Raw genomic sequence first — 23,684 nt, 5'->3', positions numbered from 1 at the left:
AGTCGACTCCAAAGTATTGGCATATTCTCGTGCTCCAGGGCTGCTTTTAGAAAAGATTTTCTTGGTCACCTTTGTTGAAGTTGAACACAATTGGATCTTGGCATTCTTGACCGAGCGCGAAGGCACTGAGGGCAAGACTGCATTCTTGAGCGATCTTTCTTGCCCTTATGCCAGCTGAGCAAAACGGTGAGCGTTATCGCGCCCGCAGATGAGGATTTCGCGGTGCTTTCAGCCAAGCTGTCTGCAGCAGGATGGCGTACATAGGAACTGCCTTTGAGATCCTCTGTATCCCGTAGATGAAGTTCGTCTAGTATTACATACAACAATACGCTACTCAAAAACCGAAAGGCGAGGGTTGCTCCAAAGCCTCTTGCCCCGGACGGCTCGGGGCCAATGGATGTCGCTAAACACCGCTTCATCACGCAGCACGCGCAAAAAGCCTCTACTTTCTTCAGCTTCTCAGCAACCTCTCGGCGATGCGTTGGCGCTTGAAACGCAGCTCACTTTAAAAAGGCATTCGGCGTCAGACTAATATGAGGAAATCTGCTATTCAGAATGCATAACTCCGCTTCAGCGTGCACGAGCTCCTGCAAGAGCCACCCAGCATAAGCATAGGATTCTGAACGGGGGATTAGGCAGAGCACTGTACTGGCAGAAACCATAGCGTCGACATTGCAGTGCAGGATAAAAGGAGCGAGACCACCAACGGATCTAACACAAAAAGAGTGTAGCCTCTCTAGCTGTTCCTATTTGCCTCCATCACAGCACTTCCACGATATCCCATGTGTAGAACATTTTAACCGATTACAAAATACCCTCCAGCATCGTTGCAGCAAGTGCTCCCGATACAATCAGAACAGCAACAAGGACGATGGCAAAGTGCATTCAACCATGCTTTTCCAGACAGTACTCAGAAGCAAGGCAACACAGTTAGCCGTGGTTCGTGTCTCTGAAACTCAAGGCACACATATATATCTGAGTACACAAAAACGCTGCAGCATAATCAGAAGACATTACTGTCTGCAAGGACCCATCAAGGCCGCTCTCTAAGAAGCCATGAACCAAAATCCTTCACAGGCTTGCGATTTGTTCAGCCCAAAACTCTGCGCTTTGCGTCCCTTCAAAGCTTCTCCTCAGGGATCCTTGGCGTGAAAAGAAGGTGCTTTCTAAAAGCGGCTCATGTGTTACCGTACATACAAGCCATCCCCGCTACTTTGCCTCAGTGCCTAGCACAATGCAGCACCTTAAAAACACGACGTATTTGGAGGACACGGTAGAATCTCTCAACTACATAGCCAGATGCAAGGCATCAAGCGTCATGGGAACTATACACTCTAGCTTCTTTTCACTCGGCTGTACCGATAAGACCGTTTGGCTGAGCCGCGGATCATGTACTAGATTTGTATCGGGATGGTAGTGTTTCCTTGAAAATTGTTGCTTTTTTGCTTTTTAAGCGATACGAGCGCCTTTCGGTGGTAGAAGAAGAGCGCGTAAACAGCACCGTTGGCTTTGCGCTGTAAATTGCTGAAATATCCGGAAAAAATAGACTTACAAAGATGTGAAGTCTGCGCGCTTCTCAATTACGATTATCCAGGCCAACGTCCCACTATCTGAGAGTGTATGCCGCTCGTTCTTCACCACGAAACGCCACGTAAATGCCGTATCGCTTCAAAAAGCTACCAGAAATGAAGCTGTGAAATTCAGCTTATACAAATGGCGGCTTTAGAGATGTGAAGAGTGCGAAAAGTGTAAAAATATATAGTGCAACTGAGCACATGTTAGTCAAAACACTCACTGCCCAAACTGCCTGACACGCATCCTACTGGCTTAATTATGATGTTTTTGGAAAGATGAGGTGTTTTGAATAAATACCTTTCCTGTATAGTTTCTGTGCATATATGGGGCGTGTTTTCTTGGTAGGGATTTGACGGAGCTTCGTTCAATTGCATGCGATTTTCAACTACTTTCCCGCCTCAAGAATTCTTTGTCCCTATATCAGTACCGAAGGTACGAGGGTGCTGTGCGAGGCAGCAGCCATTTGTTTCACAAATGCCTTTTTTACTGAGACTACAATGCCCTGGTAGCTTGGTTGATAGAGATAAGAAAGCGACGCCACACGGGGGGGCGTAGGGGGGGATGGTGAAGAAACTCTCTCTAGGCCCGTCAGCAGCAAATATGTACTGTCTTCCTAGCATTTGGATAATTTGGATCAATACACAGTGAGCAGGCAAGCAAAGCTGGGGAATACTGTTTGCACAGATGAGCGGTAGCAAATAGGTTCAGGTGGACTACTGCAAGAGCAGCAAATAAAAGGTTGTGCTGCAATACATGGTGGCATCATGGTATTTCAAGAGCTAAAATGTATGATTTCCGTTGTTCTTTTGGACTCCAGCAAGTATTAGCCCATGATATAGCATTCCGCATTGGCCTCGGTGTACAACCCAGAAAACCATGCAAATGTGGCTGGTGCTTGGCAAGGGTAGTTCTGGATACAATGCATTTCGCTCGTTTAATCCTTTACAAAACATATATGAAGAAGGTGCATGTATACATACCAGGGTACATCGTACAAGCATATGCAAATAAACCCCGATGTGCGCGCCTACATAAGTAGATTCATATTGGTCTGAAACCCTCGAATTGCCTGTTGGGACTGCAAAAGCGCAAAAATAGGCCGCATGACGAAAATAGGTATAGCAGTGTGTTTGAAATACAGTGATGGACGTCCTATGCTTTCGGATCGCAGAGACAAGGGCCGATGAGAGAGGGGGTAACCTTTTCACACGAGAATACGCGGTTTCATCATTCTGCAGACTTTGCTACAGCTCAAGCTTTGAGATATGAATGGATTCTTGTGAACTATCAATAGGAAGCTTCCGTTGCTTAGCTGACCTGAAATCTCTTATCTTCTGCTTGGGACTTTCCGTTTGGCCTGCATAATGTTCGCTGTACTTTCAGAGAGGCGGTAAAGACCGCATCCGAAAAGGGAAATGCAGCCCAGCAGAGCCACAGCAAGGGCGCCAATGGCGCCATACTGTAAATGGTGCTCCTCTATTCTGCAGGCTGTAGCAACTGCCAACGCCGTACACTGTAGTGCCTGTTCTCTGCTCATGGTGTTTACCTCCACTACAAAGAGTGCGCCTTGATCTTCAGCCTCTCCAGCTTGTTTCTCGTAGCCGGAGAACTGAAGTTTATCAAAGAGACAGTCGGCTTTACAGCTGACAGGCCATTTTCTTAACACACCCACGCTGTACTGGGTGTAGCCACAGAACAAACCCCAATCCATTAACACGTGCGCTCGGAGCATTGCACCGGATACCTCTCCAGTGCCCGATTGCATCTTTTCGAGACAATTCAAGTCACCCCTTGTGAATTGAGGAAACCAGAAAGCTCTGTGACTTCGGACAGGAAGCTCGGCACTGGTGGACGGTGGCTCCTTGGGTAGAAACTTCCCGAAGTGCTGTTGTGCCGGAGAAATCAGCTGATCACCACTAAAGCCTATGGAAGGCTGCAGATACGGGTGACTTGGGGCGTACTTCAGAGTGTCCGCAATTGTGTGTGAAATGTTGAGCATCTGTTCCCCCGCGGCCTTTGCTGAATTGCTTTTTGAGAGTAGTGGCTTACTCTGGGGAAGTGCTTGCTCGACGAGCTTACGTAAATCGGGTTCCAAAGTTGATGGAATGGCGATGGAAGGTACTGTCTTGAACGTTAAAAGCACCGTAGACATCGGGGGCTCTCCACTGGAGAACCCTTGGGACTGTTCTTCCATGGGTCCTTCAGCACTATCATCGCTGCCAGAAGTTTCCAATTGTCCTTGGCGTGCATAAAGATCAAGGAGCGCTTCATGTAGGGGACTTCCAGTCGTACGAGATCTTGCGTCTTCTGCAAGGGAGTTCAGTCCCAGCAGGTACACAGCGTATGCCAAGGTGGAGAGGACCAGGGCCAAGTAAGCCAAATTGCTGATTAGGGCTACAATAGCACATAGCAGCTCAGGGCTTTTGCGAGCTCCACAAGGGATCAGCACAAGAAAACAGCCGAGCGAACAGTGAAGGATGCAGAGGACCAACCCCCCGGTCGTCATGAAGAAAAGGCAGCTCAAGCCAACTCCAAATGTCAGGAAGAACATAAAGCAAGGGATACAGCGAGGACAACTGCAGAAGCATGGCTTCGGTTCCACCTGTTCTCCTGCTCTGTCGCCTGCTAGATCACGGCTGTGTGGCATCGTCCAATCCCGGAAGAGGCAGTAGGGTGAGTTTAATTAAAAATAGAAAGGATAAGGGTTTGAGACTACAAATGTTCATCTTTATCCCGACAGCCCATTCTGTGGTCTACGTAGACATTCATAATAAGAACACAATAGAACCGTTGACGCCTTCTTGCGCTCTCGGAGGACTGACGACAGTGACTCGACCTCAGAGGCCTCGGTGGGAAATTGGGCGTGAAACCCTCCTCTCCAAACCAAGTTAATGAAATCTTAGAACAGATTCCTTATGTTCTATAGAAAAGAGCCTCGTAAACCAAAGTTTGGTGCGTGGGCGAGGTATTTCACACACAGGGAGGTGACAGGCAGCCAATCGATGCGGCTATGCCTCTCACAGTCTCACCCAGCCGACCCTTATCAAGGAATTCCCTAGTCCACATGTAAAGCTTTACTTATATATAATAATCAGCATAATAGACACTGGGAAGAATAGCATCTCTGAGAAGGGTCATGGACAGACCAAGAAAAGAAGCAATGCGTAGACCACGACCGATACAGGCACACGTAATGCTGCAGGCTCCAAAAAAAACGCTAATGACGAAGCACTGCTTCCTCCTCCCTCTAATATTTGCTCTGCCTTGAAGACAACCAGAAAGGCTGGCGTGATGGCCTTCTGTGAGAGTGACTATTCTTAGATGAAATTGGCCCAAGCAAGAGAACCTGCACACGCGTTCATCCCAACGCTCGTTTATGCTCTTTTTCCTCGCATGGGGGTGCAAGCCTTTCTTCGGAGAGAGAATACACGGAGGCCCCTGATAAAGCAGGACCGAATGCTCTTTCCTCTATCGGGCCTTTCTCTGAGTGGAGCGACGAAACGAAGAGGGCAATCAAGGCAATTTTTCTCGTTCACCCGATACAATATACCTATTTACGGCGAATAAGGCATCCAGGTCTACTACTCATGCACAGATCATCCACACTGGCATCTGCCCGCGACATCCTCCAGCTTCAAACCCTCACAATCTTGCCTTTGATCAATCGCACCTCTATAGGTGGATTTTCGATCGTGGCTGCCTTGAGCAGGTGAATTTTATGCTGCATGGGATCTCCTTGGAATGGTGCACATTAAGCAAATAAGCCCCTTCAGTTGTCCACCACACTTACCCGTGTAACGCTTCATCTGAGGTCTCCGAATGAAAGCACTTGACTACAAACTCAATATAAACTTAACAGATGGTTATTGAGTGTTTCTCGGAAGAACGCTCGCCCTTCCTTGTTCTCGGCCCCTGCCTGTAAGAGTCCGCGACTGGGATAGGTACAGCTACCGTGCGTGTAGATGCGCTCTCTAAATACTTTGAGCATTCACAGCTAGTTGCACACAACAGTGCGTCATCTAGGGTCACGCAAACCATAGTTTGCAATACGCAAGACACATGTACCAACAAAACAGTTAGTCAGTTGCTTACTAATTGTTAGTCATACATAACTAGCTTGGTAGGACGTGTAGAGGTGTACCTCAACCCCCCACGTGCCACTGGAGTGCATGGCTAGCCGTTTTTATGTGCACTATTAGCTCGTGAACGCGCTTAGTTGGTAATGTGAGTGCAGCCCTCATAATTGCTTTTGATCCTCACAGGCGGCATGTTGTTTGATGCCCTTCTACTCCGTGAGCCCTGGGAGTCTCTGGTTGGACGCGAGGTGGGAAAGATGCTCTTTTCAAACCTTTTTAAATACCATTTTAAATGGATTGTACAGCTGATTCACGTTTTGGGATTTCCGTGAGGAAACACTAAGCCGGATCTCTCGAGGGGGTCTCTGTGGTCTGTCCCTCAGGTAAGGTGACAGACGAGAAGTGAAGGGCAACTACTGTCTGAACTTTAAACATCTAAACAGTATAAGGCGGGAGGAGCCTGACTGCTCATAAGCTCCAGCATTCCTGGTTTCTGTAGGCGTGATTGGGGCCTCCTACAGGAAGGGCGGGAAATGGTTGGTATGGTGGCATGCCCTTGGGGAAAGAGCGAGCGACTGTGGTAGGGATTTTGCGTCAAGCTTCAATAGACTTATCAGAAAGCTCTATCCAAGTTGTGCTGAAGTTTATATCGCCAGTGCACAATTTTTGGATCTAGAGCTAGCTGTGGAGCTGCAGAATGCCTGCTTACGACACCGTCGCCTTGCATCTCTAGTGCACGAGTTTGCTCAAGAATGACGGCAAAGCTCCTGTTGGCTGGCTAAGAAAGCTGATTCTAAGGAGTCATGACGGCGTTTCGGCTAATTGTGCTATCGTTGTCTGCGCCAACAAGAGAGGCTCAGGAGGCGAATCAACTTCCTGCGGGCGTTGAGGTATCGGGGGCCTTGCTTCATTGCGCGCGGCCAAAAACAGAGAGCTAGAATATAAGCTTTTTCACAGCTCAAGCGCAACCGCTGCCGGTGCTCTGTTCCAGTGTTTCAGGTGTACAGACACCTCGCAGTCAAACGATCACCCCACGGCGGCCGACGCACGCGACTCCTAATTTGGGAATAGCTCATTTCCTGTGTTCCCTGTTTGAAACCACACTGCAAAAATGTATTTAAACACGAAGTTTTAGGAATATAGAGCAAGGCACCTCCGCAGGGACTGCTTCACCATGCTGGGAGGGCCTTAGGGGCCTCTCTCTCCGCTCCAACTTCTGGCGCTTCCGCACACTTTTGTGAGCCCTCTTGGCGGCAACGCATTGCCGACGGCCTTCTTTGGATGCGCCCTCCATATATTTGCGTGTGGCAGCTAGGGCATCTCCCCCCTCCCGAACTTCCTTCTGTCGGACTACTCGAACTGCCGCCTTGTCTCGGGTTCCCTCGACGTCTCGGCACTCAGATGCGCTTCGAAGAACGCGGCAGAAGAAGCGCTCGGCAGCCTTAAGGGGAGCTTCAAGCCACGAGATGTACGGACAGCCGGGCCGAGGGGAGCAAAGCCATCGCTCGCTGCCATGGATGCAGAACTCGCCCTCGTCAGCGCCCTGCAGCTCCGGGAGATGCTACAGCAGTATTGTAAGCGTCCTCATGAAGCCGCTGTACGAACGCTTCATGCGCGTTCACGGCGCAACAGTCGAGTGGTGACCCTTGCCACCCCGCCTCTAAGCATCGCGTGCCTCTGTGCTGCGCTATTCCATGCCTTTTGCAGCCCCTCGATCCTCTCAAGTCCAGGAACTAGCGGCGGAGTGCGAAAAGTGCGCCAAACAGAAAGCTGCCCGCCGCGGCTTTCGCAGCAATGGGCGAACGTTTCATAGATTGCCGAAGGGTGACGCTTGCAAGTTGCGGGCGTCCAGTGCCTCACTGCCTCAAGGCGTCCTTCGTTTCACCCCTATTCAGGCATCTGTATATGTTATACATAGATGAACCAGCAGGAACACGCTGTCTGTCGTCGTGTGGGCTGCGTGCTAAGACACCCGATGAATCCGTTTTTCTCTGCACCTCCCGTGTCGCTGGGTGTGGCCTCATCTACACATGAGATATCTCGTTGGGGTCAAACCTTTGTTTTCTGTGCTGCTTGTCTCTTTGTGCCGCTTTCGCGCCGTCCATACACTGGCGTCTTCCTCGTGCTGCTGCTGCGTGTGCGGGCTCCATGTGCTGCTGTCCGTGTCTTCTGTGTGGAAATCCGTGGCGCTCAAAAATATCGCATTCTGTGCGATGGGGGGAGAAGAGAGGGGTTGCTGTTGTTGTTGCGGTTGCGCCTTGCGGGGCACTTTGAAGATTCTCTGCCAGTGGGTGTCTGCGCAGACACCTCGCCGATATCAAACGCGTTGCAGGGAGGAATGCTGAGTTCGAGGACGCCCGCATGCAGCAGGTATACACGCAGCATCGACCTTGCCTCTGCTTCTTGCCGAAAGTGCAATATTGGCAGCAGAGAGCTGATCTCTAGCGCTGTTGCGGCTACTCCCCGAGTCTGTGTGTTCCTGGAGTGCTGCTGCTGCAGGCGTGCAAGGAGTTGGAAGAGTCTGTCGGCTTTTTTCATTCGATCGCTGCGGCAGACGAGGACCTGAAGCATCAGCAGGAGGAGCAGAAGCAGCAGCAGCAGCAGCAACATGAGCTGCGGGAGGAAGGAGTCAAATGGCTCGAAGGAGGCGACAGCGGGGCAAGCGAAAGCAGCAAGAAGCAGCAGCGCAGGAGCAAGAAGAGCAGCAGCAGCAGACGCCGACACAGGAAGGATAAGGCCAAAGTAGCTGCTGGCTGGGAAGCAGAAGGAGCACCAACACCACCGACACAAGACCCCCTGACTGCAGCAGCTGCTGCAGCTCCCGCAGCTGCTGCTGTGTCACAACAACAGCAGCAGCAGCAGCAATTAGAGGATCTTTTCGCCGACTGGCCAGTAGCTGCCTCCGCAGACGCTTATATGGGGGTTCCAACGCACAACCAGCCGAATTCCCTTGCATGGAGGAGTCTGACTGCCCCCGACTCCTTAGTGCCTCCCCCCGCACCGGATGCCGTCCGCCACAGCCTCCCCTCTGCTCGCGCTGCTGCATCTTTTCCAGCTGCCTCGCATGCGGAAGCAGCCGTTTGGCCAGGGCATGCAGCGAAGGGCTTGCGCGGCAGAGGCCACCCCACCACGGAGAGCACCAGCCACAGCAGCAGCAGCAGCAGGAGCAGCCTTTTTAGCCTCCGCAGCGGGAGGAGCGCAGGCAGCGAGTCGAGTGCAGGCAGCAAGCGCAGCAGCCGCAGGAGGGACAGGGGGTTGAAATCAAGGAGCTCCCCTTCCCAACATCGCCACACATCGAGAGAGGCAGCAGCAGCAACAGCAAAGGGCGAAAGGGGGAAACGCTGCTGCTATCACGTTTGCGTCTCCTCCTTGCACGCCGTGCTGGCTTTTCCTCATGGAGCTGCTGCTGCTGCGGAGGACGCTTTGCTCTTGAACATTGAGCTGCTTGTCTCCTCACAGGTAAGCAGGCTACGCTGTGCTCCCCGCGAGACAAGACCAACTCTGCTTCCCGCCAGCAGCGGCTGCCGCAAGGGCGCCGCAGCTGGATCAACTGGGGTAGCTTTCCTCTCCCTTTTGGCTGAAGATGTTTCCTTGGAAAGGCGTCTCTGAGCAGCTTGCCGCTCAGAGACCTCTGTTGGTGTCTGCCTTCCAGCCATAGTGCCAAAGCAGTCTTGACGCCTCACGCAGCAGGGACCCTTGGGTTACTTCTTGTCGCGCGCTGATACAAGTGCCGAAAGATCGAGGCATGAGGTGCCGTAGCAGCAGCACTGCACGATTTGTGTGTCGTGCCGATGTGTACACTGCATGATGCAGAGCGTCGCAACTGAAAGCCTCGATGTTCCCGAAATTGGTGTTGCTAGCAGCAACAGCGCTGGTGTCTTGGAGGTTACGTGGCGAGGTGCCCGTCGCTTCCGCGTCTCACTGCGGCGAAAATCCAGTTCTAAAAGAAGCAGCAGCAGGAGAAGCAGCCCTGCACGCCTTTTGCGGCGAAGTCTACGGCAGCATGGCGGAAGGCTGAGGTTCTCTCTTGAAGCTGCACGCAGTGGGAAGCCTCTCCTTGTCGCGCAGCTCCCGCTTGACCTACTTGCATGTGCGTGGGAAGAAGCGCTCCAGCGCTGCTGCTGCCGCTGCCGTATTACAAGTCACCTGCTGCTGCTAGCTATCGGAAGGTTGCGTTTGCTGCTGTTCGCTGCTGCCTACCTACCTACCTACCTGCCTGCCTGCCCTTCGTGTGGCGCTGTCTAGAGGCGTGCTGTTGCTCTTCCCCCCCTTCTCCCCTTGAAAAAGCGGGGGAACCGCGTTCAGTAGACGATGATGGCAGAGATAAAAAAAGTGCTTCCTTTTAGCTCAGTAATTGACAGAAGAGATAAAAAAAGTGCTTTCGTTTTGCTCAGTAGACGATGATGGCAGAGATAAAAAAAGTGCTTTCTTTAGCTCAGTAGATGACAGAAGAGATAAAAAAAGTGCTTTCGTTTTGCTCAGTAGACGATGATGGCAGAGATAAAAAAAGTGCTTTCTTTTTGAGGTTCCTTCGGCTTGCATCTTCCACGCAGAAGGCAAATCCCTGTCGAAGATGTGTAAACTTCTCCCACACAGCACAGCTGGTTCTGCGTCTGCTGCCTGTTTTGCCGCTCTTCCTTTCTCAGCCTCTACTTCATGCCTCCACCAAGTAACGCTGCTGCCACCAGGCACTGCAGAGTCTGTTGCATGCGCGGGGAAGCCCTCTGGCACGCTTTCCTTCGTGCTTGCCGTGAAGATCGCTGACGCTCTCTCCTCGACAGAGGCAGAGATCGCTGCTGCCGAGAAGTCTTTCGACGCCTCGACAGCAGCTGCGACACAAAGCGCAACCTCGTGGGGGGGGGCAGCAGTGGTGGAGATGCCTACTGCTCCTTCCCATGGTCTCTCTCTTGCAGGGAAGCTGAAGGATACGGTAGGCTGGCATGCGTTTGCCAGACAGCGGACTCCAGAGACACGGCAGAGGGCATGTGTGATGAAGTCAGACACCGAAGAGAAGCACGCCGGCTTGTGTGAAGCAGCAGCTGCTGCTTCACACAAGCAGGCTTGTTGCTAGCAGCCCTCCCTACGCATGCTGCGTGAAGACGAAGCACGAGCTTTCCAGTGATATCTTCTTGGTGCTCTGTGCCACTGCAGGTCGACGGAGCAAACCTTGCCACGCCATCGGAAGTCGCGCGAAACGAGACAGCCCTCCTCCACCAGCAAAACTGCATTCTCCAGCAACAGCTTCAACAGGCATCCTTACAACAACAACAGCAACTCCACGCATTCCAAACACAGCTGTACGGTGCACAATGGTGCTGCCCTCTGAGCCACCCCGTTTGTTGCACCTGTGGCACAACCACATGAATAAATATATATAGATATATATATATATATGTATGTAGATATATATACATGTAGATATACACATATACATGTTTATAGATACACATACATATACATGCATGTAGATACATATACATTCATACATACATGTGTAAATGCAGGTGCATAGATACAGATACATCCACACCTATGCATACATTCATGCACATGCACCTACATGTACATACATATACGTAGACGTACATATACGTGTACTTACATGTTCATGTACATCCACATACATACACCTACCTACACACATACATACATATACATGTGCATACACATACAAACACAGGCAAGAATACACATATGTGTATATGTATGGGTTCGAACACTGTGCCAGGAACACCTCTTGTCCCCTCCTCCTGCTGTTGTGGGTGCTTCTTGCTGCGCTGCAGGCAGCTGCTGACGAGCCAACTCAACGACGCTTACCAGAGACTGTCGTGAGAGGCTGCTTTATCCCTCTGCAGTTAGAAGGCCCTCAGTCTTCCTTTCTTCTCTCTTTCTTTCCCTACTTTAGTCCCCAGACCGCTATCCAATTCTTGCTCGCCCTCGAGGTAGCCTTGAGGTTCAAAAACACAACTGCTAAAGCGTGGACGGGGATTCAAGGAGTAGGGATGCCAAAGCTTATAGGGGGCAGGGGTGGGGAAGAGGAGGAGGAGAAAAATCAGGGAAATTTGCTGCAGCAGGAGTTTGCCTCAGGCCTGCTGTGCAGGCAGTATTGCATCCAATGCTGCGTGCTGGCGTGCAGTGCAAGCGAGATGCAGCAGCAGATGCTGCAGCAGCAGCACATGGCGCAGCATGAAGCTGCATCTAGGGCCGCTGCGGCAGCGAAAGACGTAGATCGATTGCAGGAGCAAGTGCTTGAGCTTGAAACAGCGCTGAAGAATACAGAAGAAGAAAAGCGCCAGCAGCGGCAGCAAGTCCACAAGTACCGCCAAGAAGCGGCGAGGCTGCAGGAGGCATTGGAGGAGCACCAAGAAATGCAGCAGAAGGCGGAAGAAAAACAAAGGGAGCAGGAAATGACCATCGCAGAGCTAACGACACTGCTCGCCAATGCACGGGAACGTATCAGAAACGAGAGGCAGCGCAATGAGGGCCTCCTCAGCAAGCTGGAGGGTGAGTACATGTGTGTGTGTGTGTGTGTGTGTGTGTATTATGTGTGTGTGTATTATGTGTGTGTGTATGGGTACATGTGTGTGTGTGTATGTGTACATGTGTGTGTGTGTGTATGTGTACATGTGTGTGTGTGTGTGTATTATGTGTACATGTGTGTGTGTGTGTGTGTATTATATGTGTGTGTGTGTATGTGTACGTGTGTGTGTATGTGTATGGGTACATGTGTGTGTGTGTGTAATAAGTATGTATGTTTATGTAGTATGTGTGTATCAGTGTGTATTTTTGGTGCTTCTTCCTTACTTGACGCTCTTATGGGTGCTCTCTCGTGAGTGATCCTCTGCTCAAGACGTGTGCCTGTTGCCCCTGTACAGCGTGTCGTGCTTCTAAAAGTTGCCACCCTAAGATCTCCTTTGTGCATCTGGCTTTTTGTTCTTCTGCCGCCATCAGGTGCCAATCCTGTTGCTCTATCTCCCTTTTGAGAGTGTCTATTTCGTATCACGTCACCTCTTCCAAATTTCAGTGCTGCGCCTTTCGCAGCCTCCCCTGCGTTTTTGCTGTTTTCCTCGTCTCGCAGCTACCACCAAAGCGGAGAAGGCCCTAAAGGCGGAGCTGCAAGCAACTCAGTGCGCTAGTTCCTTGCTGCTCCTCCTTACCACACTTGAAATAAACACATGTATCTTCATCTCTTCGCCTGTCCCCGCTTCCTGCCTCTAATAATCTCTTACTGTTGGCGTGCCGCTCCATCCCCCGAACCTCTCTCGGCGCATGCCTTTCCGCTGCAGCTGTTGGAAAAAATTGCGATTTTTCATGCAGGCAATTGGAGGAGGAAGGGAGAAGACAGCTGTTGAGCCTGACATGGGGATTGGTAGGCGTCCTACCACGAATACAGCCGACACCCCCGCCTTTTAATCCCTCTCCTTCGTCATTTCTTTCCTCCATCTTGCTTGTTCTTTTCTTGCCGCAACCACGCTTGCCCTCTGTCTGGCAGCGACTCGCTGCAACGAGGCCGTTTACCAACGCCGCATGTAGAGATTCCGACTTTATACCTTCCTGCAGTCAGCAGCCTCTCTGCGCCTCCTCCACTTGTGCCGCTGGCTGCTCCCTCAGTAAAAAATCAGATCCTCTTTTTGTGCCCTCTCTCCTGATGCCTCTATTGCCTCCCACGTAACCCGCCTCTCATGAAGTTCCCGCTGTTGCTTCTGCTGCATTGCTTTGATTGGTGGTGCTGTTGGCTGCACACTGCATCCCACAAGACCTATCCCTTCTTCTCCTGCCTCTGCGCCTTGTTAATCCCTTCCCCCCAATTGAGCTGTACGTACACCCGAAAAGTACATGCTGGGCGCCACATAGGGACGTAGAGACTCCTAGTGGGCTTGTAATTTACGATGGCACTCTGTAGGACGCTCCGCCTCGGTACACGTCTCTCCCTGGATCTCCCCGCGAGAGATACAAGCAGCAACAACCACCCGAAAGTCAGCAGCGGCGGCAGCATGAGCGAGGGCAGGAAATCGCTGCGGCACATGCGGAAGTCTCAAGCGAGTCTGCACTCTCCAGCTCACAACGCAGAGAACGGGATAGAACTTGTCTCACAGTGGCCTTCAATTGTGCAATGCCACCCTTAGGTAGGGACATGTTTTGGCTCCCTGCAGTGTGTGTATGTGTGCCGACGTAAGGATGTATTGGTTTGCATTACATCTAAAGAGTCGTACGTCATGAACGAACACCTGATGACGAAAAGCTGCGTAGAATTAGACATCTGTCTCTAGGCCTTCGTTTGCCACCCCCCCTAGCCTTGCGGACTTGAGGAAAGCTTTTTCTTTGCGGGTTGATATGGTTGCGTTTGTATGCTCGCTTATACGTGTGCTCGCGTCTCTGGACACAAAAACGTATGTAGCTGTATAGGGCTGTAAACGTGAACTGAGAATTCGAGTGGGTGTCTCAGCATGGAGTGACACCCGAGTGCTACGCCGAGTTATTCCTGCCTTTGAAGCAGCAGCAGGAGACGAGGGGGAAAGGCAAATGCTCCTGCAGCTGCAGGAAGGCTATGTCAATTTGTTGCAACAGGATATCCGGATAGATGGACAGCCCTGGAGCGGCAGACTCCTCGATAGCGGATACATGCGAGTGCGCAACTCCGCATTCGCCCTTATTTCAGTTTCGTGTCCTCTCTCTCTGGGTAGTGTAGGCTACGTAATAGCGGTGTCTGAGGACTGAAAGAGGTTGTGAGCGAGGTTTTGCTATCCCGAAAGCTTGTGCAGATGGTGGGAGGGACCGTTTCTTGCGCGTCATGATGCTAATTGCGCACTTTCATGACTGCCTAGGACTGCGCTCTCCCCCCTTCAGGGTTTCTAAAGGGCGAAGAGTGGGTGCATTCTGCTGCAAAGCATCCTTATCTGATATCTTTTCCTCTGGAAAGCCGTCTTCGCTTGTGTTGCGTTTCCAATGACCGCTACTGCAGGTGGACTGGTGCTGCACACTGCGTCGAAAGGTGGTGAATGCAAGCGCGGGTCTGCTTCCTACGTTCCTTTCTGGCAGAGTTGCAGCGATTGCAACGTTCTCTATTTTCATTGTCTCAAAGGCCTCTGCTGCCCCCTCAATAACTGCTTCTCTCATGAAAGAGGTGCTAGAAGGCGGTGAGATATATACATGTATATATACCCCGAGCGAGAGAGACAGAGACAGGTTTACTCCCTTCCTTTCTTCGTATTTCCTGCACCGTGCTTTTCCTGCCCGCTCCTTATGCCATTATGGATCGCTCTGCGGCTTGTCGTGTTCCTTCTCGCTTATGGACTCCATGCACCTGCCTGCCTTCCTCGCTCCTGATTGTATATCTGCTGTGTTTATCCTCGCCCTCGTCTGCCCGCTGACGCGGCACAGACTGCTTGCTGGACGCTCCCTGCCTACTGTGCTGCCCTTTTTTCCCTCAAAGCTTGTTGATAGAAATTCTGCTTCACGAGCGCTAGCGTCCCCTGCCATGCGCCGTCCTCAGCATCGCATACAGCTGACTTGAATTCCACCCTCGCTGCCCTTCGGGGCAGTCGCTTGGGCTGTGGGAGCGTAGTTTTTCTCTACCATCTGCCCTCACTCCTATGAAGAGGAGCACCAAGTGGCTAAACGTGGCGATGCTCTCAGCTTTAGCATGCACGGCTCTGAATTTCTTGGATTGCTTTCGGTGCAGGCCGCATAGTGCTGAGGGCACCCCGGAAAGATAGACCTGAGTCCGTTCAAGTTGATGGGGAACTCGAGCTATCGCGCCCTTATCGAGATATTCCAGTGCTTGTTCTAAATATCCTGTGAGTTCTTTCCCTAGCACGGCTTTTACAACTCCCATTCAGACGAATCCTAGTCCTACCCTGTAGGTCTCTTCAGGCACTCTTCACCACCCACTGGCCCTTCCTTGCCAGCCGGGTGTATGCACACACCGCCAGTGAACAGGTCTTTTTCGTGGCCACCAGTATAAGGCTCGACAGCTGGGGAGCTTCGATGACCTTTAGGCATCGGAGTGAAGAAAATCAAGAGCCAACTAAGAGATCGGAGGCACCTTTAAATGCTCTTTTGCGCAGTGGCTTCTTTCGTGCAGCACTTCTGATTCGCAGTGTCAGCCCCTCCGTCTGAGGCTTCCTCTACCCTCGGCAGCATTTTGCTTTCCGCTGCCCCTGTCTGGGGATCTTTTCGTTTCCAAATGGCGCTCCCTAGAAATGCAAGAAGAGGCAGTAGGTCGCTTGCCATGACGGCAGCACACTTTTGACTGCCTATTTATCCTCTCGCTCTTCTCCACTTTTAGGGAGGGCAGCGGCGGAATTAGAGCCGTAGCACAAAAGGAGCGGGGAGATACCGGTAGAAGCAGCACCAATCGAAAGCAAGCAGCATGCAAACTTGAACTGAGCAGGGTTAGGGGGCAGCGCTGCGTCTTGCTGGTTGGACGATAAAACAATCAATTATTAGGCCTAAGAAGCATTCATTTTTATCCCCAGCAAAACCTTGGCCTCCCGATCCTGCTTTCTTTCGCAGACTTCTCATTCCCCACCCTCTCTAGCGCTTCGGCTCTTTGGCTGTTCCACCCTTGTGCGTTCTTCCGCAGGTCGTCCTTGATTTGCTGCCTGAACGCATCCGATCCGCTGTTTCTCTGTGCTCGCTTGGAGGCCGTCTCTTTGTCCTCCCCATGGAGGAAACAGGACCGTTGCGGGCGCTCCAAGTGGACAGGCCCGGTGTAATGACCGTCCATGCTTCCTGTGCATTTCCGGTGGCTTGTTCTCCGGTACGCGCTGAGGATTCATGTGGCCTACAGCCCCCAAGTGCAGCCAGGTGGCATGCAGATGCTCCTGAGGGGGACATTGAGTGTTTTGTGGAGCTCTCAGCGAGACGAAACGCCTCAGTCGAGACTGAGTTGCAGATGCACTCCGCACTTCAGGCAGGAAGGCAGCCCTGTGCCATCCTGAGAGTACGCTGCAGTGACTGTGCCCTCAAAAGCAGCCTGCTGGAGGTGCTGCTGCAGCAACTGGTGACACCCCAGCAGCTCCTCGATGCAGCCGCTGCCGCCCGATAGCATGAAGGTAGCGCGGAGTGCCATGAGCAGCGCTCCAGCGGTCTGGGTCTAAGGGACTCGTTTTGCACCATGACTTTAAAAGTGCATTCGGATTTCCTCGAGTTCTCTTGTGCTCTTGCATGCCCTTTTGCTACGATGCCGCCCTGCACCCTCACCACACCTACCCAAGTCGCTTCTTCCACCTTAAAGGTGCTAAACACTGCACATGAAAGCAAAAATCTCTTGATGCGGGCGATCCTTTTCCCTACACAAAAGTGCCGACGCGGTGCAGCTGTACCTAGTTTACGGCATTACGCGCGAAGGCATGCTTCTTCACTCGAGTTATGCATCCTAAAAAAACTTGAGCGCCTCCATATCACGTACAGTACGCGAGCAACAAACAGAATAGAGCACCTCAGGTGTTAGCTTGGTTGCTAGTTCCGGAATGACCAATGCTTTACTCCATTTAAACAACGGGCCATCCACGGGTGCGCACGTACTGCATGTGTGATTATTTTATGGCTCGCCTTTGTGTTTAATGTGAACTAGATCCTAGACCGTTAGGCTCACAGCCCTCAGGTCAAGCATTTCAAATTCTGCGCAGCACTAGGGAAAGTCTATGATATCCATTGGTGCCTACTTATATCGCCCTTGGGTCATGTCTGCCTCCTCTATCGATCAACTGGCGCCCGACGTCGTATGTACTACCCACGAGAGTCCTTCTCATAAAGAATATGCACGAAACAATGCGTACGACGGCTCCAGCAGCCTTGCCGACTTGTAGCCACACAAGGCCGCAACACGCAAAGCACCTGCTCCTTGGTATAGGATATTCGTAAAAGAAGCAACACGCCACCATTCCACTGGACTATTAAGTGTTCTCTTAGTCTCTTAAGTCTGCTTCCTGCTTCTTGCAGGTGACGAAATAAATGCGCAGGAAGCTGTTTAAAGCTTTATAACGCTGGTTTATGGGTGGATAGTGAGGAGGTAGTCGACTCTGCGTGTCAGCGAGAAAGGCACCTCTGCCTTTGTTTCCATGTGGCTGCACTGCAGAACCTGTATCACAGAGCATTCCCAAATACAGCAGCTTCGCATACAAAATTGGTCATCCGGATGCTATGTGTTCCCGCTGGCCTGTGTGTAAAGCCATGCCTTAGCTCGCTACCACTAGTGTCATGCCTGGCTACTACAAAACCCTGGCATCAGAAACATCCCTGATTGACTGTTTCCACCCGGAAGGAAGACTGTGCTCTGGACCTCACCTCCACGCAGCAGATGTTATCCCTGCTATGCATTTCGACTGAAAATGGCATAAGGGTCGCGAGGTTGGTGTTTGCAGCCAGTTCGATGGTTGCTGCGGAAAGGTCCTGGCCCATTTCAGGAAGAAACCAATGCACTGACACGTCGTCTTGCTCAGTGGCCCCAGCATCTGTCCTCAACACCTGTTAGCAAGCAAACGCAGGTCGTACCAGCTAGAAGTGTAAGTTCGTCCCGATCGCATCTTTAGACTGTCTTGTGTCGAGCCAACGTCGCCATTCAAGATTGTGAAAGCGCTACGCCACAAATAGGACTGGGATAGGAGCACCCGAGCAAAATGCAAAGCTGACTGCTGCCTCTGGCAGCACTGACACGCGTTTCTGCACTGACACGAGCAGGGCCATCAAAGTTGCGAGGGCAGAAGCACGATACACAGAAACCGCATTGAACGGCGCAATCTAAGTACCTGGGGGTTTGCCTGGGCAGGGCACATGAAAGAAACATGCACGTCCTCCAACCGCTTGGTGGTGTCAGTGACCTCTAATTCAACAGTCAAGACTGTGCCCGTTGGTGTGCTGGAGGGCCAGCAGCTCACAGCCAAGGGCACTAAACTCTGCGGCAACCACACAAAAAACAGAAAAAGTCACGAAATAGTGTTGTGCTATGTGCTGACACTGATTGAAGATTAGAGCATCCCTAAGAACATGCAGTGGTTCTGTCACCCAGCTAGGGAATTACTTCCATACATGAACTGGGGCCTTCTGCCGTCAACGTGTGTGATCTCGAACTCATTACCTCGTCTTTCTCATTGATTCTCCATTTAAGGAGAGGTGCTGGCTGAAATGGAGGCAACGGCCTTGAGGGGTCGCGGACTTGCAGCAAATTGCTCTGACTAAGTGCCGCCTTGTCAACATTGGGGTGGCTTTTCATCTTGAATCGCTTGTCCTCTGGAGTTAACTAAAAAAATTAACACCAAGAAGAAAGCCGCATCTTGTGAGTGACTCATCTAGTGCAAACAGGGCGTGTTTGTGGTGGCACTGGCAAGGTTGGAAAGGGGTGCAACGAGCAACCAAGCAAATAGCCATGGCGACGGCTCTCTTTTTTAGTATGGGTTCAATACACTCGCTGCCGTTGTCTAGGACACACCTGGAATGACGCAAGAGAGCCTCTTTGTGGATCGTTCGCGGTCACGAAGAATGTTCCTTGGAGTTCTACCTCCTTTAGAACTGCGATAGTACACATTAGAACGCACGGTAACGAGGCTTTGTATTAAACGCCCGGACGCAGATTAGCATGCAATGGTGGCAATAGACGCAGATTAGCATGCAATGGTGGCAACAGACGCAGCTTGCAAGGAGACGCAGGAGACATCAGGCAAACAATGCAGAGGGGGAGTTCGCACGGGGAAGAAAGGAAAGCACAATTGGCACGAGGCAACCGGAACTTTCATGCGCTCCAACGAAGGCATATCAGAATGAGTTCACATAGATTGAGGCTGTTCCCAAACGTACCGCCTTCTGCCTGGAGCGACGCTTTCACTTTCTCTTCAATCAAAACGCTCACCGGATCAGCCAGGAGGTTATTCACAGCTGCAAAAACACAAAGGCAGGACGCAGGATTTCAAAATATTTCACGAGACTCGATTTAGCCCGCGAAAAGCAGCTTAAGTTTTAGATTACGCATCGAATGAGATTTTCTGCCAATTTACGGGAGGCTTGTTCATGAAAACGTTCAATGGGAGCACCACATCTCATCCGATTTTGCAAAAAAAGCATGCACACACACACATACACTATTCCACTGAGATTTTTCATTCTTTCTGGGAAAAAGAGATCGCCCTATTGTTTCCATCGACGAGGGCCGAACTCATTCTTAGCTTCTGAAATTTAAGCTTATTTTGGCAATAGGTCAGGGTAGTGCCCCTCAGTCAAAGCACTTGCCCTCTTGTTGATGCACTTCTTCTCCATATCCTCCTGAGGGGTTTGTATGCTCATCCTGCACGAGACTTTGCAGCAACCCGTCGTCGCCGCCATGTGTTCGCTTCATTCCAAGCTGCATGCCCTTCGCCTGCTGGCTACCCCTGGGGGGGGCCCCCGAGCTTTCCCCCGGAGAGGCTTGAGAACGCGAGTCGTACACCCCTCCTGGTGCACTTCCTGCACCCCAGTAATGTTCGGTGGGAGCTCCCGTGTCAGGCGCAGACACTGCAGGAGTAGGCCCCCTAGACAGCTGAGGAGATGCCAAGGCACCTCGGAACGATGCAATATCCAGGCCCTTGCCCGCCTTCTTCGCTGCTTGTCTTTCCTTCTCTAGTCTTTGCGCGATCTCCCGCATTCTGTCGGCCTGCTCCTTCTCCTTGCCCTGAGCACGAAAGGCACGCAATGCATACAAACCCCAGCCGACACATGCAGCGTGCAGAATACGAGGCGTGAACTGCGGTCAACACAAGGAATCTGCAACCCAGTGCGTACACTCCATAATAGACACCAAAGCAACTTTATTCATATCGACATGGGTGGACTCCAGTGGGGAATTTGCATTGAGTGCAGCACGACTTGCTGAAACTGCAAGTGTGTCTAATCCTATTGACCCGTGCGTTCGTAGGCGTGCACAAAAATGCATGCTGATGACTGGGGCGAAGAGCTGCCGTTCAGCACGATCCTGAGAAACTGTTACACCTTTTTTCGTTGCCAGTGGACTCGATTTGCAGCTACAAGTTAGCAGCGACTGCTGTGACACCCCACGAAAGTGGAAACGTACTTCTGCGATCATTTTTTGTAGTTTCTCTTCATGCGAATCCATGGCGACAAAGGACTGAATTTGTTGCAGAGTCAGAGCCTCCCTGTATCCCCCGCTAATAAGTTCATCCAGCATGAAGATGATGTCAAACGCGTGAGCAGCTACACTCTCCTCCAGACTGCTGCTGCTGCTGTGACCCTCTCCGCAGGTATCCTGCAGAAGAGAGCAAGACTCGACCCACAATCGAGTGTGCAGAGTGATACGCATCAAATCATGCAGAATTCTCCCACGGCATCTGATGTCTAACTAAAAGTTCCGGTTCCTGCGCAAATGTTGGTGGTGTATAGTTTGCATGCAGCTATGCCGGCGCAAGAACACACATTTGTGCTGCTGCTGAGCAGACTAAAGAGGCTCTACATTTGCTGGCGCAGCCTAGAGAGTGGCTGACGAGACTGACGTAGCACGATATACCACCAGCATCCAAAGCCGGAGACAATGAAAGGGCACACAACGGCCGGGCATATTGAGAAGTGTAGATGGGGAGCAGGCATGATACATCAACTTGCGCGGCATGAGAGGATGCAGTGGAAGCATTTGCTGCTCAAGCACAAAAAAGCAATGATATATGCTAGATTGCTAGCAGTGTTCTAGGGGGAAAAATCCGAAGTGCTCAATTGCACCCAGAGCATACGACTTCGGTCTAGCGAAGCCCTTGGGATGTATAGAGACGTGCGTGCGTGGGTGTCTTGCCTGAACTATGCTGACAAACATTCTCAGGGTTCCCAGATCTTCGAAGATGTTGCTGCTCTTTGTCGTTATCAGAACGAGGTAGAGATTTTCGACAGGTTGATACACATATCGGACAGACTCCGTCTCGAGGTATGTGTGGTCTGAGCCTGAGAAGAACAGTACACACTCAAAGCCCACTTTCATGAAGCAATCTAATAGCCAAGAGCTTTCAAGAAAGCTGCACGGGCTGAGTGCTAGCTGACGGAGAAGGATGTGGGGGATCGTCATACACACCGAATTTCACCGTGGAATGATGCACTTTGCAATGACGGATAGTGTAGAAGGCACACACGCTAAAAGGGACCGTGCAAGACCCCAGCGTGCATCGTATCCAAACAGCCACACAGGCATAACTTGTCAAAATATGAACAGCGGCACTTGGATCAACGGCGATCTGAACATCCAAAGCTTCACTTCAATGCCCTACGGATCGCATATTTCGTTGTGCATGGTACTACCCCCGCCCCGGTCACGTCCCTTTAGTCTGCAATTCCATTCGGAGCTTCTGAAACATGCGGACTTACCGGAGTAATCCACCAACTTGAGGAATGCATTTAAGAGTCCTTCCACCTTGGCTTTGCGGATATCCACAAATTGCCGAGCAAGCAGGGGCCGAACTCTGCTGGTGATACAGGCGCCGATTACCACCATTTTCCTTTTTCTGGATAATTGCGAGAAATTCTATTCAAAAGGCACCCCCCGCCGCATCCCTCCGTCTACGCTGTTCTTGACAGCGTAAGTCAGTCGTATCCGCAGCAGGAAGGAATAATTCCACAGAACGCCCCAGACCACAAAGGAAAAGTACGCCTATTGACTGTCAAGTCCCAAGGGTACATATATGAGTATAAACAGCCACTGAATCCAGCAGCGTGGAACAGGCAGGAAAGAGCTGTCTGCCGTCTGCTAAGCAGTTCCCGCAAAGTCGCAACGACTGGGGCCGACTGGAAGTACCCTGTCTTTTCTACTGCTAAGTCTCTACCCAAAACTAAAAACATGCAACTGCAGTGTTATTTGCATTTGTGCATTTTATCATCTTTTCGAGTTTTAGAGCTAGACAGGCATTGCCAGCGGCGGTCTTGCTGAGCCGACTTCGCGCAGGCATGCGCCTGTGTTAAACAATTAAAGCCTGAGGTAGCATAGAACTTTCGATGCATAAAACAAGGTTTGTGAGGCCTTTCTGCTCTAGCAAAGCCAGTTCTTAAAGCAAGGGGCAACTCATGAGCAATTCTTGGAGTGCGAAGAAATATGGCTTTCCTTACGGAAAATGGGGGTTTGCAGGATAATTCTGGCCTGCTTAGAGTTACAGTACGGTTCATCGCTTTCCAGTTATATTATAGAGAAAGCCTACGTGCTGGAAGCATTTGCTTGGAAATCGAATGGGGCAGTACCCCCTTGCGGGGAACTGCTGAATGCCACTTCGATGCTACGAAATTGCACCCAAATAGTGCTTTTAAGAGATACACTCAAGCAAGCCTATCAATGCATTGTGTAGCTGCTTAGGGACAAGAATCAGCAAGTGTGCCTTCCCCCTAGTTCGTTGCATGACACCGCGAATCTATGCCTTTGCACCAATCGCAGCTAATTCACGTTCATCTATTTAAAACCTTCTCGTACAAGGCCACTAGCCTGCCGGGTCCCCACGATAATTTTTTAAAGGTTGAGTTATATCAAAATGATAGCGCTTTTCATTGAATACAGCAAACTGGCGGGGGACAATCAAGATCGCGGAAGGCTGGGCTGTTTATGAGTTGGAGGCCATAGTTACTGCCTGCATTCATTTTATATGCCGCGCTCAGGGGATAGGGAATAAAGACCAAAGCTCGCATTATGTGGTTAGGACAAGCTTTCATCCATTGGATCTTGATGGGCCTCTTTCCGTAGCCTGAATGTAACGCGACGCTCCATCTCAGGTCTCGGAATGAAGAAACTTGACTCCACACTCAACACAACTATAAAAAAGCCCCATCAAATGTTTCCCAATGGGGCTACTATCCTCCCTCCACATGCTCTTTAGAGTTACCGACATGGAAGGCGAAGTACAGCAAGGGTGAGCGTAACTGCGCCCCTTAAGCCCTCCTGGCATTCAAAACTAGTTGCACATAGCATCCAGGGCAAACGCACACAGCGTTGCGTTTCCGTGTATTAATATGACAGCGGCATACAGTGAATAAGATAAACGAACAGCCAACAAAGCTGTCATTTCTCTACTAATTGTCAAAAAT

The 23,684-nt window shown here is 51.1% G+C and overlaps 3 protein-coding genes across 3 annotated transcripts; 1 reads left to right on the top strand and 2 right to left on the bottom strand.

Annotated features, from left to right (window-relative positions):
- Positions 1-2,902: 2,902 nt before the first annotated feature.
- LOC34618618 lies at positions 2,903-4,222 on the bottom strand. Its single transcript, XM_022731939.1, has one exon. It carries the CDS (start codon positions 4,220-4,222, stop codon positions 2,903-2,905), a length of 1,320 nt encoding a protein of 439 aa, XP_022590299.1.
- Positions 4,223-11,797: 7,575 nt separating this feature from the next.
- LOC34618617 (golgin subfamily A member 6-like protein 22) lies at positions 11,798-13,827 on the top strand. Its single transcript, XM_026334133.1, has 4 exons — positions 11,798-12,155; positions 12,730-12,778; positions 12,969-13,020; positions 13,555-13,827. The coding sequence occupies exons 1-4, from the start codon at positions 11,798-11,800 to the stop codon at positions 13,825-13,827; spliced, it is 732 nt and encodes a 243-aa protein (XP_026189918.1).
- Positions 13,828-17,646: 3,819 nt separating this feature from the next.
- On the bottom strand, positions 17,647-22,113 carry LOC34618616 (coatomer subunit delta). Its single transcript, XM_026334155.1, has 10 exons — positions 21,987-22,113; positions 21,424-21,569; positions 20,695-20,886; positions 19,878-20,295; positions 19,449-19,526; positions 19,084-19,163; positions 18,733-18,894; positions 18,404-18,550; positions 17,943-18,122; positions 17,647-17,736 (listed from the first exon to the last, which is right to left on the bottom strand). Exons 1-10 carry the CDS (start codon positions 22,111-22,113, stop codon positions 17,647-17,649), a joined length of 1,620 nt encoding a protein of 539 aa, XP_026189940.1.
- Positions 22,114-23,684: the final 1,571 nt, after the last annotated feature.

The sequence above is a fragment of the Cyclospora cayetanensis genome, unplaced genomic scaffold (assembly GCF_002999335.1).
Source record: "Cyclospora cayetanensis isolate NF1_C8 unplaced genomic scaffold, CcayRef3 CcayRef3_contig_37, whole genome shotgun sequence".
NCBI classification, from domain to species: Eukaryota; Apicomplexa; class Conoidasida; order Eucoccidiorida; family Eimeriidae; genus Cyclospora; species Cyclospora cayetanensis.
Note: the sequence above shows the minus strand (reverse complement) of the source record. Positions and strands in the feature narration are given on the sequence as shown.

What these genes read in the sequence shown, in the direction of transcription:
- LOC34618617 (XM_026334133.1), top strand. Translation starts at nt 11,798, where the DNA reads ATGCAGCAGCAGATGCTGCAGCAGCAGCACATGGCGCAGCATGAAGCT. An exon ending in CCTCCTCAGCAAGCTGGAGG is followed by an intron (nt 12,156 to 12,729) that starts GTGAGTACATGT and finishes CTCGTCTCGCAG; the next exon opens with CTACCACCAAAGCGGAGAAG. An exon ending in TGAGCCTGACATGGGGATTG is followed by an intron (nt 13,021 to 13,554) that starts GTAGGCGTCCTA and finishes GGCACTCTGTAG; the next exon opens with GACGCTCCGCCTCGGTACAC.
- LOC34618616 (XM_026334155.1), bottom strand. Translation starts at nt 22,113, where the DNA reads ATGGTGGTAATCGGCGCCTGTATCACCAGCAGAGTTCGGCCCCTGCTT. An exon ending in AGAAGTGCATCAACAAGAGG is followed by an intron (nt 19,527 to 19,877) that starts GCAAGTGCTTTG and finishes GTGTTTTTGCAG; the next exon opens with CTGTGAATAACCTCCTGGCT. An exon ending in GAATCAATGAGAAAGACGAG is followed by an intron (nt 18,551 to 18,732) that starts GTAATGAGTTCG and finishes TGGTTGCCGCAG; the next exon opens with AGTTTAGTGCCCTTGGCTGT.
- LOC34618618 (XM_022731939.1), bottom strand. Translation starts at nt 4,222, where the DNA reads ATGCCACACAGCCGTGATCTAGCAGGCGACAGAGCAGGAGAACAGGTG.